General features: G+C 47.7%; 7 protein-coding genes across 7 annotated transcripts; 4 read left to right on the forward strand and 3 right to left on the reverse strand.

The window, feature by feature from the left end:
• Positions 1–149: 149 nt before the first annotated feature.
• Positions 150–3,990, reverse strand: LOC120949313 (ralA-binding protein 1). Its single transcript, XM_040366533.2, has 5 exons — positions 3,795–3,990; positions 3,544–3,676; positions 2,472–3,311; positions 1,973–2,156; positions 150–1,873 (listed from the first exon to the last, which is right to left on the reverse strand). Exons 1-5 carry the CDS (start codon positions 3,973–3,975, stop codon positions 1,148–1,150), a joined length of 2,064 nt encoding a protein of 687 aa, XP_040222467.2. The 5' UTR covers positions 3,976–3,990; the 3' UTR covers positions 150–1,147.
• A 171-nt stretch (positions 3,991–4,161) lies between these two features.
• Positions 4,162–6,172, reverse strand: LOC120949314 (golgin-84). The gene is made up of 4 exons (XM_040366535.2): positions 4,909–6,172; positions 4,660–4,834; positions 4,509–4,584; positions 4,162–4,424 (listed from the first exon to the last, which is right to left on the reverse strand). The coding sequence occupies exons 1-4, from the start codon at positions 6,117–6,119 to the stop codon at positions 4,210–4,212; spliced, it is 1,677 nt and encodes a 558-aa protein (XP_040222469.2). The 5' UTR covers positions 6,120–6,172; the 3' UTR covers positions 4,162–4,209.
• Positions 6,173–6,361: 189 nt separating this feature from the next.
• LOC120949315 (lanC-like protein 3 homolog) lies at positions 6,362–7,752 on the forward strand. The gene is made up of 2 exons (XM_040366536.2): positions 6,362–6,576; positions 6,646–7,752. Exons 1-2 carry the CDS (start codon positions 6,399–6,401, stop codon positions 7,722–7,724), a joined length of 1,257 nt encoding a protein of 418 aa, XP_040222470.2. The 5' UTR covers positions 6,362–6,398; the 3' UTR covers positions 7,725–7,752.
• Positions 7,753–8,243: 491 nt separating this feature from the next.
• On the forward strand, positions 8,244–8,564 carry LOC125908399 (uncharacterized). The gene has a single exon (XM_049611131.1). The coding sequence runs from the start codon at positions 8,244–8,246 to the stop codon at positions 8,562–8,564; it is 321 nt and encodes a 106-aa protein (XP_049467088.1).
• A 24-nt stretch (positions 8,565–8,588) lies between these two features.
• On the forward strand, positions 8,589–9,391 carry LOC120949316 (uncharacterized). Its single transcript, XM_049611130.1, has one exon. It carries the CDS (start codon positions 8,676–8,678, stop codon positions 9,225–9,227), a length of 552 nt encoding a protein of 183 aa, XP_049467087.1. The 5' UTR covers positions 8,589–8,675; the 3' UTR covers positions 9,228–9,391.
• Positions 9,392–11,168: 1,777 nt separating this feature from the next.
• On the forward strand, positions 11,169–15,055 carry LOC120949982 (uncharacterized). Its single transcript, XM_040367659.2, has 3 exons — positions 11,169–11,757; positions 11,848–11,996; positions 12,088–15,055. The coding sequence occupies exons 1-3, from the start codon at positions 11,471–11,473 to the stop codon at positions 12,909–12,911; spliced, it is 1,260 nt and encodes a 419-aa protein (XP_040223593.2). The 5' UTR covers positions 11,169–11,470; the 3' UTR covers positions 12,912–15,055.
• Positions 15,056–15,252: 197 nt separating this feature from the next.
• On the reverse strand, positions 15,253–16,963 carry LOC120950842 (uncharacterized). The gene is made up of 2 exons (XM_040369196.2): positions 16,428–16,963; positions 15,253–16,362 (listed from the first exon to the last, which is right to left on the reverse strand). Exons 1-2 carry the CDS (start codon positions 16,491–16,493, stop codon positions 15,307–15,309), a joined length of 1,122 nt encoding a protein of 373 aa, XP_040225130.2. The 5' UTR covers positions 16,494–16,963; the 3' UTR covers positions 15,253–15,306.
• Between the last annotated feature and the right edge of the window lie 651 nt (positions 16,964–17,614).

Genomic DNA, 17,614 nt, shown 5'->3' on the forward strand with positions numbered 1-17,614 from the left:
TCTCACAGCATCCACACATACTCTTGCACACACAGCGAACTGCAAAAGCACACATGTGTTCACCTTCGACAATCCCTTCCACAAGGCTTACTTTGATGAATGATGAATTTTTGTAGTAAAAATGAAACAATAAACTTAACATTCGTGAATTGGTTAATACATTTCCGTTTATTTTAACATGTTTGTTCTCGCTTTTGCACTTGACTGTTCAATCTGTAAACATTTGTGTGAAAAGCATTTTTCTGATTTTTGTTTTCGCACACCCAACCACTTTACACACTCGCTGCAATTTGCACTGCACACACTGTGTGTTTCTCTTCCCCCGCCTGCTGAGCAAAAATTTGAGTGGAAATCCATCCCCCAGCACAGGGTACCACCACCTAATTGTCACCACCACGTCGAACCGTATTTACTTATCTCTCGGTACACCACGTTACCGCTCGAAACAATTTTTGTTTTGTGTGCGCGCGCATATTTCTTTTCTTTTGTGTTGCCTTCGCTTGCATGTAACAACAGCCGAAAGGAACATACATTTTGGAATCGCTCTCGCAAACAAAAAAGAAACGAGAAGGGGAATTCAAATTCGAACACACCAAAGTTGCTCACGCTCCTTCGACTGTACAACTTCCCCTTTTGCAGACAGCGATGTCAGTTTTACCAGTAGCGCACTCAGCACGCTTGGAGCACAGTGCAAATATGAAGGTGAGGACGATTCATGCATGCTAGTTTTGATGCTCCTACAAATGATGTTCTTTCGCGTTTTAGTTGCCCGTTGGTGTGCAGTTGGCAGAGCTCCATTGCTATACTGTGTGCGTCTAATATTTTACATAATAAATAGTCTTTGAAAGATTATTCTACGGACAACAAGCTAGCGATGGATATTTTGTGTGCATCTACCTCAGAAGAGCTCATTTTAAATGTTTGAATACTTAAAAACAAACCTCTTAAAGCTATGTTTTACACAGCGCGAGTCCAATGGAAACTACTCAAATTCAAACATTATGCACTTTGCCTTGAGAATATTACACTAAACCGTATTCCATTGCACGAGCTTAAGCGTTCTAACACGCTTAAACCTGAGCTTACGCGAGCGATAGAGAGCTAATTTCGATCCATCTACAACATACACCGCCCTCCAGTCACATTCTTAAATTCTGTATCGGTTCAGCGCCAGCTCTACCTGCATCTGTATGAGGTTCTTGTTTTCTTCAAAAATTTCCTTCGCCAGCATCTGGCGCTTCTGCTCGAGCAGCGCATTTTCCTTCACGTAATGTGCCATCAGTTTATCGTACTCCTCGCTAGCCGTCAGCGAGGCGTCCAGGCTGGCGGGCGCATTGGTCGCACACCCATCCACCACTAGCAGCTTCTTCATCTTCACTATCTCATTGCGCTCCGTTTGAATGCGGGCCTGCAGTTGCGCCTTCCAGTTGACCAGCTCCTGATTTTCCAGCTGCAGCCGTATGAGCGTCAAGTACTCCGGATGGTTTTGGGGCAGCAGCAAAAACCCGTTGTCCGTCACGGTTACCTTATCACTTACCGGGACCGGGGCTTCCGAGGCGACCGGTTGACCTGCAGCGGCACCGTCCGCTTTCCCCACCACCGTCGCCATGGCCGTGTCTGGAGAATCGGCTATGGACAGTTTGCGTTCGGCCGGGGCCGTTTCGTCCGGCGTTTCTTGGGGTGTGTTTTTGGCTTCCGTGTTTGTGGCCGACTCGGTCGAGATCGCTGTTACCGTTTTGATCGACGACTCATCGTCCGAGCAGGACAGTTTCGCCTTTTGCAGATTCAAATCAATCGAAATGTCACCATCGACCGTGTCGTCGAGGCTTTTCTGTACGCAGTCGGACTTTTTCTCGAACGAGCGTAACTTGCGCTGCAATGAGTGGGAGGGAAAAGGGTGAGGAACTGGGGTGCGCAATGTTTGCTCATGTGGTTTAGCCATACGCAGAAACGGGTTAGTAGGCAAACTTACCTTCAGCTGTGTAATAATGCGCTGCACCTCCCAAAGCTGTTCTTCGCGCTTCTTCGTCACAAAGCCGGCATTCATTTCGGCGTGTATTTGTGCCAACAGACTTTCCTGCTTTCTTAGCTCGGTCGATATTTCCTCGGGTGTTTCGGGTAGATTTGGGCTGGACGCTGTTATCGGTGGAACATACCTGAAAGTGAACGTGGAAACCGATATTAGCTGTAGAAATCTAGCTTCACTCAACGCAATGTCTCCGTACTTCAGCAAAAAGCTAGAAAGAAGCTTTACTCGAGTCTTTTTAAACATCACGACGGCAGGTTTTCTACGAGCACGAGACGTATTCAACGGTGCTTTTGAGGAAACTGTGCCAACGAGCGTAATGCACTACACGCGGACAACCATTGCTTTCTTATCTTGAGTTGTTTGAGCTATGCTGACGGTACACAACTTATCTAGATACACGGGCAATCAGCCGAAAGCTGAAACAACCCTACCAGATACTCACTTATGTAAGATGGTGTCGGCAAACAGCGTGCTACAGTGGCACAGTATCGCCACGAACAGGCGGTGCGACATCTGGAGCGTCGGACTCAGCAGCATCGCAATGTTCTGCGCGTTCATCTTGGTGAAATCTTCATTCTGCGTCACGGCATCGACGTGCATAAACATCCAGGACAGCAGGGTTCGGTTGCAGCTGGGCAGCTGCTCGACCAAGCACACCAGCTCCTGCTCCTGCTGGGAAACCTGTGAATGGGAGGCCACCTCCTCGAAGCGCGACGACAGATCGGTGGTAAGTATCGGTTCCGGCAGCTCCCGCAAAAACATCTTCAGCAGTCCGCAGGCAATCGGCACGTCCATCTCACCGCTGCACGATCCCTCGCGGTTATTGTACGTACGCTTCAGCTGCTGCAGCTTTGTCTTGACCGCTTCCACCTTGTAGATCTGTTCGCTCTGCAGACCATGCTCCTGCAGGTAATCGATACAGTCGCGCACAACCAGCGGCAGGTTAATGCCGTCGTGGCAGCGACTCCGCTCGGTTGCCAGGCCCAGCGACACGCCAAAGATGGGCTGTGCGTCGCCCAGCTCCAGCACCTCCTCGCTGACGCTGCCCTGCTTCAGCTTTTTCTCCTTCTTGTCTTTCGATTTGTCCTTCTTCTCCTTTTCCTTCTTTTCCTTGTCCTTTTTCTTGTCCTTTTCCTTTTCGCCCTTCTCCGGCGGTTTTACGCTTTCCTCCTGCTTCGACGTTTCCGGCCTTTCCTTGTCCTTTTCACGCGACTTTTCCCTCTTTTCCTTGCTCTTCGACGGAAATTTGAAGGTTTTCGATTTTTTCGTTTTCGACGGGCTCCTGCCAAAGAGAAATATTGATTTACTCCACATACTCACACCGGTATACAGTGCCCATGGAAATGGGTGCACACAGAGCGGGCGTTCTTCTGCACTGCACTGCAAGTGCGACTGAGCAGCACACATGCTGCTGCTGCTGCCGCCGCCGTACACTAATGCACATGCACTCCCGCCAGCACCCCACAACCCCTGTGCACCCCCGGGTGAGGAGAGGGAGGAAGCAACGCTCTTACTTTGTTTCGAGCTCCTCTTCCGGCGAGCTTTCACCTTCCAGGGTGGCGTAAGCTGTTTTCTTTTCCTTCTTATCCTTTCTGCGGCCTATGAGCAGCTCCTTTTTGCTGACCTTTTCCGGATCAGCGTCACTAACTGTTGAATGTGACCAAAAAAAAAGCAGACAAAAGAAACACCTCAGTTAGCTCTCGCGTCTGTTCGGTCCCCGGCCGAAAACGGGCGTGTCGTGGGGTCCCATCGACGGGATACGCACAATCTTTGTCATCCTTTTTGCTTTTCCCACTAGCATCGGAACCGTATAGGCCGGGAAAATCTTTTTCCACACAATCCGGACTATCGAAATCCATCACGACTTTGCACACCACGGGAAATTGATCGGGAAGGTGCGCGATTTGTTGTTGTTTACTTTTCTTTGCCCCAGCAGCGAATGACATTTGACGGGCTGCAAATTCACCATACCATTCAGCAGCGCAGCTCGGTGTGGTGTAATCTATTTCACCACCCTGTAAGGATTTCAAAGGATCTGCCGTTCACGGACCGTTGCGAGGGTATTTCTTTCTTGCGCTTTAAATTAACAATATGGAACGAAGCTCGAAACTGGAGTTTTACTATAGGAGGACTTTAGTTTATTCGTAAAATTTACAACTAACAAAAACATGATTAAAACATTATGTCGGGGTAGACGACAGGAGCACAAACATGACCCACAGATGAAGCACGGCCACATAAACTATCACAAGAATGCGGATCAGCGGGTAGCGACGCAGAAACACGCCCAACCGTATGCCGATCGAATCGAGCGACGAGTATGCCCGTTTCATTCGCCGAGCGACGTTGTTGTCGAATGGCGTTTCGAGCATAAAGTTTGGGACTTGCGATTTGGCTGCAAGGTAGAGAGAAGCAGATTAGAAATAAATTAATTTGTACTCCTGCATCATCCACAAATCCAAGGTTTGTGTGTTTTTACCATCATCAGTTACGTTGCTGTTTAGATAGACTGCCCGCTGCTGCCTCACTTGTGATGCGGTGTTTCTATACTGGTTCTGGAATCAAATACGGTTTCGTTTTAATTAGAAAAATACAAAATTTAGCGCTTGATTTTACACATCGAAACCTACCTCCAACTTTTCCAGCTGTATTCTAAGTGCGTTCCGTTCGACTGTGACAGTTTCTAGTGCCGTTTGCTTTTGCACTAACGACTGCGTTAACGAAGCTAGCCGATCTTCCTGATCATTTAGTGGACTAACCGGTCGGGTGTGGATTTTGTTCCGAAGTTTGCTGTTCTCCGACTCTCTGAAAGGGGGGAAATAAAACACGCTTAAATAGAGTTCACCAATACAGCAAAACACCCCCGCTCCAGTATATACTTTTCATGCAGTCGTAGCGTGAAGCTGGTGCGCTGTTTAATCAAATCCTCCCGAACGGATGCTAGTTCCCTTTGCTTCAGTTTAAAATCATCCTCCAGGACACTAAACTTATCAGCATCCAGCAGAATTTGCTGCTGCAGCCGTTGTACATTCTGTTCTAGTGCGTGTACTGTTACCCGCAGCTTTTCTTCCGCGTGCATCCACTGCGCTTCGCGCTGTTTCATCCGGTCATTCAGGCTGGTCAGCTCTTCCGCCAGGTTAGCTTTCTCTTGCCGCGTTTGTTCCAGCTCTATTTGCAATATCTGTTCCGCATTGCTGTGCTTGGAGTCGGTGGAATCGGTCGAGTCCGTTCTACCGCTGCCACTCATCTGCTCTTTCAACTGTTCAATCGTTTTCTCTTTCAGCTGCAGTGTCGCATGTGCCCGAACGCGATACTGCTGCAGCTCGGTCAGTGCATTTTCCGTCTCGAGTCTTGCCATGTCGAGCTTGGAGTTCAGCTCCTGCTCACTCTGTATGTGCTTGGCAATCGTTGATTCCAGCTCGGAGATGGATTTCACGTACTTGCCGTTGGCCTCCTCGAGGCTGAGCAGCTTTCCCGCCAATGCCATTTTCTCCTCGGACAGGTTCTGGCACAGCACCTCGAGCTCGAGCAGTTTGCTTTCCGTCTCGCCATTGCTAAGCTGCTGCGACAGTGTACTATCGAGCTCACCTTTCAGCTCGTCCCGCTCGGCCTTAATTTCGGCCAGCACGATTTTGATCGCCGCCAGTTCCTGCTCGATGCTGTAGCTCGGTTCCGGTTTGCTGTAGCTTGCATTTTCCGCCACTGCCTCACTCATATCGATCACTGTGCCTTCCTTCTTTGAGTTCAGCGAACTGCGCCTGGACGATGCTTGGGACGCATTCAGCTTCTCGGACTTGGACGATTGTGTTTCCACCTCCGCGTCTAAGCTTTTTTCGTTCGAAGCACTCGACGCCGAGCGCACCATCCCTCGGGCTGGTTTTTTGTTCAGCAGCGTGCTTTTCTGGACAACCCTCGGCTTGGGTGCTGGCTGGTGCGGAGGAACTTCATTCGTCATCACACTGACCTCGATGAGGGGAGCACCTTCCACATCATCAGACATGGGACGTGTTTGCAGCACCGTCGCCGCATTCTGATCAATTTTCGTGAGTATGTTTTCCGCTTTGCCCGCCAAATCTTGGAACCAGGACATGGCGCATCGAACGTTTTAATACTTTCAGCTTGGAATGTTTTACAGGAACTCGGTTGAAGATGGTGCACACAGATTGTACGTGAAATTGCTTCTTTTTTCTGTGTGTTGTGGAATGTAAATATTTACGTCTGTCACGCTGAAGGCAGCTGTCAAAAGTGGCAGTGCTGCCAGCAAAGGCAATTTTCGGAGACAAAGTTTACAACTGGGGTTGTTTACATTTTCACCTTCAACGAATATCCTTTTTTTTTTGGTGCAAGTGCCCACATTCGATTCGTCCCGATGGGTGAACGATACTTTGCCAATCCTTATGATGACTACGACGAAAAAACGCACGGCAAGGAGGAGAATCAGCTGGTTGCTCGGGAGAGCGTACTGCAGCTTATCAAAAAGTACGTGGACATTATTCAACAAAATGTAAACAGCAAGATGCGCGACGATCTCTATGTGGGAATCGCAGGTTGGTATTAATTATTTTCAAAGAGAATCGCTGCAATAATGCAATAAATGTTTAACAATCTCCCCTTAGGAATTGCTTTCATGTTTTGGAAACTTGCACAGTCGGACGAAACAAAGCACATGTATCCATGTTTGGAACTTGCATCGAAATACATTGGCGAAGCTAAGCACCGCTCGAGGGAAAAACGCGATAAATCGAGCAAAAATGCCGTTGCCTTTCTGTGCGGCGGTTCCGGCATTGCGGCCGTATCTGCAGCAATCGCCAACGAAATGGGAAAACTGCAAGAGATGGAGAACGATTTGGAAAGCTTCCTACAGGGATGTCCACCGTGTGCCAACGTCAAAGGCACCGACGCAGATGAAGTGCTTGTAGGACGGGCCGGTTACCTACACGGAGCGTACTGGTTCAATCAAGCAATCACACCGAAACCAATCGAAAACGAAGCGATATCCGAAATATGCCAAACGCTCATAAAGCGTGGCCGTAGTGTAGCACACTCACTGCGCTTAGCGGTCCCTCTGATGTATGAATACCATGAAAAGGCGTATCTCGGTGCGGCTCACGGAGTTTGTGCTATCCTGCACGCTCTGCTAGAATCGCCCTGGTTCGATCGGGACGCAACGGATCGCTTCAGCGGTTCCCCTACCAAACTAACCGACATCAAAAGTACGATCGATTACGTGCTCACGCTACAGGATGGCGATGGAAACTTTCCTACGCGAATCGATTCGAACCGAATGCTCGTCCACTGGTGCCATGGATGTGGTGGAGCGATTTATCTGTTCGCTAAAGCCTTTCTCACCTTCCGCGAGGACAAGTATCTCGATTGTTGCAGAAAATGCGCCGACGAACTCTGGCGCCACGGACTGTTGCGCAAGGGGCCGGGCATTTGTCACGGGGTAGCCGGTAATGGGTATGCCTTCCTGCTGATGTACCGCTTAACGGGTGAGAAGCGTTATCTGTATCGGGCGGTAAAGTTTGCTGAATTTCTAAACTCAAGCTCCTTTGCAAGCGTGCTGCTTGCACCCGATCGCCCCTTCAGCTTGTACGAGGGGTTGGCGGGGACGGTTTGCTTTTTGGTCGATCTGCTCACTCCCATGCGGTCCTCGTTTCCATTCATGGATGTGTTTGAACGAAAATATGTTTGAAAATAAAATTGACCATTTGTAAACTCCAAATTCCCAGACTATGGACTTAGTATCGAGAATGGACTCCCGAACCAAAAATGCCGAATCTCACCCCGCTCTAGGTAGATAAATGCAGCGTAGCAGAATGAAAGGCGGTTCCGGTATGCGCAACCACAGTGCGCTGTAACTTCGTGCTTGCAACTATCAACTATAAACAGTTCGTCGTTGGCCCCTCGCGGATTGATGTAGTGGGCAGCCTGCTCGCCGAAACTCACCTGTCGCAATCATGCCGAGGCACGTCGCGTCTGCATCATCCGAGCCACAACGGGGCTGCGTGACCTTGGCTAGCCCGCTGGGCGGCATAACAATCGAACGTGGTACATGGTTGGGAGCGCCAGCCAGTAACCAGCCCAACGATCGGTTTCAACGTATAAAACCACCCCAGGGAGTCTTTGGTGCCGTCAGTCGTTTTGACGGTCAAGTTCAGAACAGTTTGCTCACCTGCGGAAAAGGTGAACCGATTGCCGATCAACAACCATCATGAGGATCGTTGTAGCGCTGGTGGTTGTCCTAGTGGCGCTGGCCGTGGCCGACGCAAAGTGCAACAAGTGCAATCACAACGAGTGCGAATGTGAGCTGAAGATTGCCCGCGGGCCAACGCCTCAAGTGTTCCCATTTTTCAAGAAGAAAAAGTGCAACGTTACTAAGCCGCTGGAGCTGAAGCCGACGCCGGACGTTTGCTCCTGCGAACAGGAGTACCGCATTCGTCCCTCCTGCTCGGAGCACATCGAACCGAAGTTTGCCAAGTCGCGATCGTGCGAGTGTGGTTTCGATCATCATCCAGCGCAACCGAAACCGTAAATAAAGCGCGCCATACACTTGCGCACCGACGCCCGGTTACGCAACGCAGTCAAGACTAATGTTAAGCGGTTATTTTATTTTTATTTTTTTCGCAGCAAATATTCCGTCGACATGGTCAGCCAGCAGCTTGCCATCGAGCACGCAAACAAGCAAAGAATCCCGGAAACGGACCTGCACATGTACATTAACCCGATGGCACCGCCACCGACGCCCAAGTGCGATAGCATCGCGGAGGAGCAACTGTACAAGCTGCACAAGCACGTGCTGGAGCTGAAGCCACCGAAGCGGAAGCGCGTCCACTATCGCGTCCACTCGTCGGAGGAGGCGGAAGGGGCACCGTGCAATCCGAAGGGTCAGAGCTACTATGACATCTGCTACGGCAAGGTGGAGGTGAAGGAGCCGAAGTTTAACTTGCGTCCGCAGGATGGGCCAGTGTGTGACAACTGCCAGGACAAATCGACGGCCGAGGATATGGACGAGTCGGAGGAGGACTATTCTCCCGAGCAGCCCATCAAGTACTGCTCGAAGTGTTCGAAGACTAAGAGCAAATGTGGTTGTGCGACGTGTGCCAATAGTTACGTCGAAGAGACGGAAGAGGACGACAGTCCGTACTTCCGTCGGGCACGCTCTTCCGATGATGGCGTATCGGGGCTGGTAGTCTAGGATGTGAATGGGAGGGCAGACTATTTCGCTGATTTCCTGTTGTGATATGCTAGTATAAACCTAGTGGTTTGCTGTTCCACATTTGCATACATGCTTGTACATAATAACAAGAAAATATAATGTGTTTGTGATAATTATATCTGAGAGTTTTGATTTCTAACGTCGATTTCAGGTTTCTTACGTTTCAGCATTCTAATTAGATAGTCTATAGCTATCAACAATGGATAGAGATGGTCTGTTCTGGTCATTAGACCAAGAATCGTGGAGACCACAAATTGAGATATTTCATTCTATCACTTCTTTATTGATACTAAATTCCACGAGGTCATTAACCCTGGACTTCAAAGTTTTCCTCAAAGTTTTCCTGGAAATTTATTAGAACGATCTGATTGAATGGTCAGTCTTTCTTGATCTTCTTTTGCCGGATCCTTTCCATAACAGATGCAACCCGAAGGATTCTATTCAAAATGACCATAAAACTGCTGAAATTCCAATTGTTAATATAATACAAATTTAATTTTACGTCCACATGTATAAGAACTTTGCCATAGAATTGAATGATCTAGGCTATGTTTTACCTAGCAGTAGCGTACAAACCCAATCCAGTACAGTCTTTCCCCGAGTTACGCGACACTCGAGTTACGCGAATTCGAGTTACGCGAATTTTTTATTTTTGACAGTTCAGATGTCAAATCAGTACAATTTTCTCCATCAATTGTCAAATGAAAAATAATTAGCAATATTTCAAAATTTTAATTCACTAAAAAGTCAGAAATAACTGAATTCTCCACACCAATTGAATCAAATAAGTGATAAATTACATAAATGAACTAAATTCAATCAAAAATCATGATAAAGAAAGTATATTTTTACTGTAAAACGTGATATTCGACTTACGCGAAAATCCGAGTTACGCGAATGTCTCCGGAACGCATTATTCGCGTAACTCGGGGAAAGACTGTATTTTGAAGAGCGCCCGGTCTACATGGGATTTGAAGTCTTCAGAACCAACAAGTGGTTTAGTAATGCATGGAATGGTTGCACTACAGGAGCGTTCCGAAATAACCCCACACAAACCCAGTTAGATGATCTTCATCTGCTGAAAAAAATCCTAAATCATCATGAAAAAAGACAAAATTTTATAAATTAATCTAAAGTACTACCATTATAGCCATTTTTACCCATAGCAGTATGTTAGTCACCGCTGTGTACAGGAGGCAAGGTGAACTACCGTCTGTCGCAGATACTACCATTACCCACAGACGGTACAGACTCAACCAGCAAAAAGGTGCCAATTTTCGTGCACAAAAACGAATGTAGTCTGAAGACTTAAGACGGATTGAACTGTGAACGATCACGTCTGCTTCAATGATTCAAGTTTCTACTTCAACAATCATTCCAGCCATTATCGAGTAAGCTCCTCCACCATGGACGCTTATTTGATAATCCAGTATCATTGTAATGACGTGCCCGTGCCAAGGTCGCTCTCGACCTGTTCGTGTCTACAACGTACTACATGATCTAACGATTCTACTGCCAAACGCATAAATGTAAATTAAAATATTTATGAAATGTTTTATTATTTTTATTCATTATTTAAAGCGTAGACTGTCAACAGACTTGCCAACTACGAACCGCACGTGCTAAAAAGTGCTTACCAAACTACCAGCTAATCCACGTTTAGCAGGCGAGAGAGTGATTCAACAATCTCACAACCTCCCCAACACTGGCGCATTGCGCGTTTATCTGCCTAAACGCTTTGATGCGACGGCGCTTTTTCGCGCAAATGAAAAGCTTTACCACACCTTGCGCTCCAGCTTGCGTTGGCGCGAAATGCTTATCGGACACAAAAATCCTTACCACAGCGTGCGAAACGTGGCCAAACATGCTGAGCCCGTGAGACTCCACTGCTATGCCACCTATGGCGAGTTGTGTTGTTCCTACGTAGTAAAACAAACCGCGCAATGAGCTCAGCCGTTTGCACTACGTGACCTTTCTTGAGGCGCTTTATGTAACGCTCGGCTACCGTTTGTAATCGTTCTACGCGAAAGCAAACCACTGTCGACCATTGTACCATCGACGGCGCGTGCACTCCCCTGTTATCCGAGCTCTTCGTTATCTGCCTCTGTGGGTCCGAAATGTGCGCCGGCGTGTTGTAAGCCGTGTTGTGCCGTTTGGGGTTAGAAAAGTTATAAAACATTCCCACCGTAGCTGGTCAGCTTCCAGAGCTCACCTGTGACAAGATGAGGTTCGTTGGCTGGATCGTGCTTACCGCGGTGGTGCTGGTGATCTGCGTCGGGGTGCGATGGGGCGATGCCCTACCCGCTCGCGATGGCTATCCGCGCGAACCGTGCTGCAAGGACTGTCCCGCCTGTCGGCATCATTTCGACGTGGAGGCGCCGAAGGATCCGGGCTGCCGGAAGCTGCACAGCTTCCACTACGATGTGGAAAAGTTTACCGACTGCCATAAGGAATCGTACGATCGGTTGGATGCGGCTGTGGAGGATTTGCCCGAGCGGGGCTGCCGGAAGTAAGTGATCGCAAAGTGATCGGATGCGGGAGGGAACAGTTCTCTTTAAAGAGTTTGGTGTATTGATGTGTATTTGTTTTGGGCATGTAGATCGTACCATTATCACTACGACGTCCAGAAGCCGTGCTGTTGCGAGGAGGAAAACTACGACACTTACGATTTCGAGGTGCTGGAGCCGAAAAGGAAACCAAAGTGCTCCAAAGTGAAGCTGGAAGCGTACGCGGATCATCCTGTGCGGGGTAAGTTAGCGATCATCCTGTGCGCGTGTGTGTAAGCCGTGACAATCTTCACCATTTATGTCCTCCGTTTGCTTTCTTTTCGTCGTTACAGAGTGTCAGTGCGACTGCCGGAATAGACGGTACGTGGTAAACGGGATGAACGGTAGCCGAACGCTGCCGGACGACGATAGTGATCGTAATCGCATACCGAGAATGCGCCGTAGTATTATGGATCCTTTTCCAACGGATCATCGCACAAACGCACCATGCGAAACTGGCGCACCGATGCACTTTTTCTACTCCACCCCACAGCACGGGCCGGGGAGGGCAAACTTGCGCGCCAGAAGGCTTGCTTTGCGCCGGGACCTTCCGCATCGATTCAGAGCAAAGCGCAAGGAGTTCGATATGAACGGTGGGAGTGGGTTTTGGTGTCGCTGTATGCCCTTGGAGCGGGATCGGGATGGTTATGTGCAGAGCGGTAAACCGGACGAGCTGGTTGGTGCGCCGGCAAGGTCATCGGCCGCCCTCCGGAGTGGCCCCGTTGAGCCTGCCGTGTACATTGGCGACGCCTCGAACCCGGTGACGTACGAGCAGATCAAGAAGCATCTCGATGCCCTGCCGAGGGAAGACTACGGCCCCACGACGAACGATGTGATCGGCAATTTGACCGTACTGTTCTATGACATTTATCAGCAAAAGCATAAGAAGAATTTTACCCTCCCGTTGAAGTACGGTACGCGTACCGTAATCGACCAGGGAGATGGCTTACATACGTACGACATTGAGCCGATCGAGGGGGAGTACAAGCCGCCCAAGTTGAATCGCATTGCGACCAAGGGTTTGCGCCTGATCGGCAGGAAAATTGACCGCAAAACGGATCCATCCGCTGCGCAGCGAAGCAATCGTTTGCGTAACCGGCCACGAGAGGGCGCTTGAGGGTTGTTTTGAATTGCAGGCTTTAACGTATTTTAAGATAGTTTTATTGTACATGCAGTGTAAAATCGATTTAATTTAATTTTACTCCATTACTCTCTTCTCGAACACATCATTAGCTGACCTGGACGATCGTGACCGGACGATCATTTCTTCGACTGCGCCACTATATACCTGGCTAACCTGGTGAACGTTGTAAAGGGACAGGACAAATATGTTGAGGTGACTTGTTTCCAGACGTGACGCGTACCAACATAGACTTGAAGCATTTCCACTTGAGAATTACTCAGACGATCGGACGAGGAGAACAAACTTATTAAGTGTAAAAAAATATAAATAAAAAAAGACCAAAACTGAATTAATGCTGAATGTTTTATGAAGTGTTTTAGGCCACGGAAAAACAAGTACCAAATGTTCTATAATTTGGTTGGATAGTCTGGGTTTGGTTGGAAAGCTGAACGGGATCGATTCTCATTTGGGGACCATCCAATCAGTTATATTATTTTACAAAATAACCAACAAATTGTAGAGCATATTGCACACCATACTCTTTGAAAGAATATTCTATTTAGCAAATTTATGCTTTTATGCTTTCAGTACATAATTTAATGAAAATAGTTGAGGAATGGATTGTTCATGCTTTCGATTTATAAATTGCCAAATTTCCATTAGAATAGAACGAGAAAATTTACACTAAAATTTCGACGCCTCCTTCGCTCGATCACTTAACGAACCTTTACGACAAGAATCATCAAGTACAGTATCGGACAGAAAGATAGGGCATTGGTTTTTTAACGCACCGTGCACCCGTTGGGCCAAGTTTATGTGTGGTTTGTATGTGTTTGTGTTTGTGTGTGTGTGTGTATGTGTGTGTGTATGTGTGTGTGTGTGTGTGTGTGTGTGTATGTGTGTGTGTGTGTATGTGTGTGTGCATATGTGTGTGTGTGGATGTATGTTTGAATGTGTATTGATGTGTGTGTTTGTTTCACAAGTAGGTCGTTTCGGATAGATTTGTAAGTAGTTTTTTGTGTTTTGGGTTAGGTTTTTGGTGTGATAAGCAGGACCACCGCCCTCGCGATCAGTGTGTTTTCGATATATTAACAATGTTACGGTCTTCTTTCGCCATGGACTTCTGAGGACGTCCGGTTGACTTGCGCGTTTCGGTTGTCCAAGCGCGTTTCAGTTGTCTAAGCACGTTTCGGTTGTCCGAAGCGCGTTTGCGACAAAAGTGCGCGATCGTTCCATTACGAACTCGATCCTTTTGCGCTTAATGCCAGCAGCAGCCATTCGCTTTTACATATGGCGCTTATGATCGGTACAACGTTTACCTCGACCCATTGTTACTAACATTGCTTGCTTGGACCGTCAAGAACGCGCTGGTTAAAAACTTGGACACGGCTGATCCTGTGCTCTGCCTGCGTTCTACTTCTATACGCGATGAATTACATCGTTTTGGAGCAGCGAAAACATCGCATGGATAAAACTATCAACGAGTACGCGAGTAAGCGTCTTCCCTTCAAAATCGAGAAAAGAATACTGCCGCGCTCATGAAACAAAACGCCCATTGAAAAGAATAACTGCGCGCCTGCTCAATGCACGCACAAAGTTTACCATTCGCACACAACGTGCAACGCAGAGATGCACGAAGGCCTTTCAATGGCGTGCACTGGAGAAACACCTGTGAGGGAATGCCGAGTTCATTGCTATTGTGCGCGTGTCCATTTCGCACCGGTGTCGCATTCACATTCATGAAACAGCACACCTGCGTTTTCGTCCGAGGAACAAGCGCTGCTGTCGATGCAAACTTTAGTTTTTATCCAAGTGTAAACGCACAATGTTTCACATGATAACACACATAATAAGAATACTTTCAACGCAATATGACATCATGACAAGCTATGTTTTTCAGACACAAACCCGCGCACTTGCAAATACACATTAAAAAGCACACTCTCTTTCTACTACTACACACACACACACATGCACACACACACACACACACACACACACACACACACACACACACACACACACACACACACACACACACACACACACACACACACACACACACACACACACACACACACACACACACACACACACACACACACACACACACACACACACACATACACACACATACACACATACACACACAAACACAAGGAACGTGGCAAAACAAGTGCACGGTGCGTTGAAAAAAAAGGGTCCTATCTTATTGTCCGATACTGTACCTAGTGTTGTGTTTTAGTGGCTTAGTAGTACACTTATTTTTGTTATCTTTATTTAAATAAATTTTCACATAATAAATACGTTGCAATCCTAATTCGTGCGTGCCATTTTTCCTATTCTATATCAGTTTATAACAATAATTCAACAAACAGTTTCACTAAACTCAATAATACTCCCACGATCCATCACTATCACACTCCTCCCCGCTACAGTCTTGCTTCGATTCCTCCGAACTGGCCGACGACTTCCGCCTTCGCGTGTTATACTTCTGCGGCATTCGCCGGTACGCAACGGGACGCAAACGACCGTCCCGCGTATACAGCCGTTCCCGCGATTCATTCGACTCCCCGGGCTTGGCCTCCACGCCATCGCTCTTCGGCTCATCGGAGGAACTGCTTTCCACCGTACCATCACCCCGAGAGGATTCCCGCTCCTCCTCCTCTCTGGGCTCAAAAATGGCCCCACCAGAGTCACCATCCGAGCGGATAAAAAGTTGCTCAAACTTTAGCTGCTCCTTGGACGCGTTTTCTTCTTCCGACGAATCAGCCCGCTCGGCGTACTTCCGCCTCCGCATCACCTTCCTCGCACAGGGCTTATCGCGAGCGTAGTCTTCGTCTGCCGTCTCCTCCTGTTCCTGCTCCTCGTTCGTGTCCTTCTCCTCACTGCTCGAATAGTGCGGCGCCAAATAGCGCTGCGGACGTCTTGCCGCCTTGCAACTCTCCTCCGACTGTTGCGCCAGACAGCGCATCAGCTTGCGCACGCTTCGGTTGTTGCGATCGTACACCTCGTGCAGGTACTTCCGGAAGCAGCTCGGCAGATTACCTTCGTCTAACTGCTGCTCCAGCGAGCTGAACTGTTTTGGCGAACGGTTCTGCTCCAACATTCCGTTCGAATCGGTTTCCACGTGCCAAAAGTGTTGCAAAAACGTGTCCGCATTGTCATTCATCGATGGTTCGGAGCGAGATCCTCGTGCGCGTTTGCGTTGCTGCCGCTTCAGCTCATCAACGCTGGGATAGATTTCCATCGGTCGTACGATGTCGAGTTCGCCGGTCGCCTGTCGTTTCACTTGCTGACCTGCCGGCGATGGGCTTTGATCGGACGACTCGAGATGAAACCATACCGGCTCGAGTTCAATCCTCAGCTTGTCACTGTCCGTCAGCTTCCGTATGTGCATCACGTGTTGCGAAGGTTCCGCGTTGTACAGGAACTCCCCATTAACCTGCAGCAAATGCAAGCAATTCGTGCTAATTTCAAATAATTCAAACAAAATTTCCTCCCTCTTACCTCGGGTGGGAAAAATCCGGCAGCTAGCACAGAACCGAATACAACAATTTCCACGAGCCCGTTCATCGTTCCGTCTGGCACTGGTGAGACGCTGCCCCGGCGCAGGGTTAGTAGTTGAACCCGCTCGTCATAGCACAGTCCATAGGTTGCAGTTGTTCTGTGTAAAACAGTAAACACCAAAATCCTTCACATCGAAGCTCACACAAACAGGCCGCGCAGAAGGTCAATCAAACGGGCCGGATCCGCCGTTTGTAGTGCTTGTGGAATGAAAACAACACATTTTCTTAGCATTCGGAGACACCAAGTCGGCCAAAAGGAGAGGTTGGTTGGACAGGGTTTACGTGACTTTCACTTTTGTTGTGCTTTCGCGCTTACATTCTGCTGGCAACACAGTTTAACCTCGGCGCTTTTTTTTCGTTCCATTTCTTTCTTTGTTGGAGGCAAACTTTTAAAAGACTCACAGGTAAACGTGCAAACGTATGAGAGAAAGCGATCTTGTTCACTTGCTAGATGGATTCACACGTTCACATCGTTCACACGATCGTTTTGCGGCAGTGAACTAGCAGCTAGAATGCATTTGTATTAGAGATGGGAAACTCTGATTCAGATTCATGTATCAAAATTATTCTTCAAAGTGAAATGAACCTAAATGACATATTTTGGATCTCTCTAGATTTGTAAATTTGGAATGATGTATGAATCTCGAAAGGTTCTTTAATGTGACGAATATTGTTAATCCCTAAAGGAACATAATTCTCTAAAACATCATGAATATATAAGAACATGAATCAATAAGATTCATATATATTTCTACACATTCATAGACCTCTCGCTTTCCTCTTTGTTGCCTCTTCATTGCTCTTCACTACATACGATCTTGAATCTTTAACACATTGAATAGATCTTCAAATCTGCCCATCGTCGGAAAACCTTACACATCGGAAGTATAGATACTACCAACGGTAACTCTTTAGACATTCATATATTTTGACTCAAAGGAGATAAATGAATCGTTTTTCAAATGACTCATGACACACGATTCTTTATCGATGCATGAGCCGTTGGAGATTTATGCATGAGTCGGGAATGATTCATAAAACACAGCAATAATCTGACTCGTTTATTTTCTCACCGGCTTCTCTTTCTAGCACTTAACTAGTACTCATCTGCGCACGAAAAACATGCCA

Source organism: Anopheles coluzzii, chromosome 2 (genome assembly GCF_943734685.1).
Source record: "Anopheles coluzzii chromosome 2, AcolN3, whole genome shotgun sequence".
Classification (NCBI taxonomy): domain Eukaryota; kingdom Metazoa; phylum Arthropoda; class Insecta; order Diptera; family Culicidae; genus Anopheles; species Anopheles coluzzii.

Bases quoted from the DNA above. Each gene is read 5' to 3' on its own strand.
- LOC120949313 (XM_040366533.2), bottom strand. From the start codon at position 3,975: ATGTCATTCGCTGCTGGGGCAAAGAAAAGTAAACAACAACAAATCGCG. The intron at 3,677-3,794 runs GTGCGTATCCCG...CACATTCAACAG, and splicing joins CAAAAAGGATGACAAAGATT to TTAGTGACGCTGATCCGGAA. The intron at 1,874-1,972 runs GTAAGTTTGCCT...CACTCATTGCAG, and splicing joins GCATTATTACACAGCTGAAG to CGCAAGTTACGCTCGTTCGA.
- LOC120949314 (XM_040366535.2), bottom strand. From the start codon at position 6,119: ATGTCCTGGTTCCAAGATTTGGCGGGCAAAGCGGAAAACATACTCACG. The intron at 4,835-4,908 runs GTATATACTGGA...CCCCCCTTTCAG, and splicing joins ACGCTACGACTGCATGAAAA to AGAGTCGGAGAACAGCAAAC. The intron at 4,585-4,659 runs GTAGGTTTCGAT...ATTTGATTCCAG, and splicing joins TACAGCTGGAAAAGTTGGAG to AACCAGTATAGAAACACCGC.
- LOC120949315 (XM_040366536.2), top strand. From the start codon at position 6,399: ATGGGTGAACGATACTTTGCCAATCCTTATGATGACTACGACGAAAAA. The intron at 6,577-6,645 runs GTTGGTATTAAT...ATCTCCCCTTAG, and splicing joins TCTCTATGTGGGAATCGCAG to GAATTGCTTTCATGTTTTGG.
- LOC125908399 (XM_049611131.1), top strand. From the start codon at position 8,244: ATGAGGATCGTTGTAGCGCTGGTGGTTGTCCTAGTGGCGCTGGCCGTG.
- LOC120949316 (XM_049611130.1), top strand. From the start codon at position 8,676: ATGGTCAGCCAGCAGCTTGCCATCGAGCACGCAAACAAGCAAAGAATC.
- LOC120949982 (XM_040367659.2), top strand. From the start codon at position 11,471: ATGAGGTTCGTTGGCTGGATCGTGCTTACCGCGGTGGTGCTGGTGATC. The intron at 11,758-11,847 runs GTAAGTGATCGC...TTGGGCATGTAG, and splicing joins CCCGAGCGGGGCTGCCGGAA to ATCGTACCATTATCACTACG. The intron at 11,997-12,087 runs GTAAGTTAGCGA...TCGTCGTTACAG, and splicing joins CGCGGATCATCCTGTGCGGG to AGTGTCAGTGCGACTGCCGG.
- LOC120950842 (XM_040369196.2), bottom strand. From the start codon at position 16,493: ATGAACGGGCTCGTGGAAATTGTTGTATTCGGTTCTGTGCTAGCTGCC. The intron at 16,363-16,427 runs GTAAGAGGGAGG...CATTTGCTGCAG, and splicing joins CCGGATTTTTCCCACCCGAG to GTTAATGGGGAGTTCCTGTA.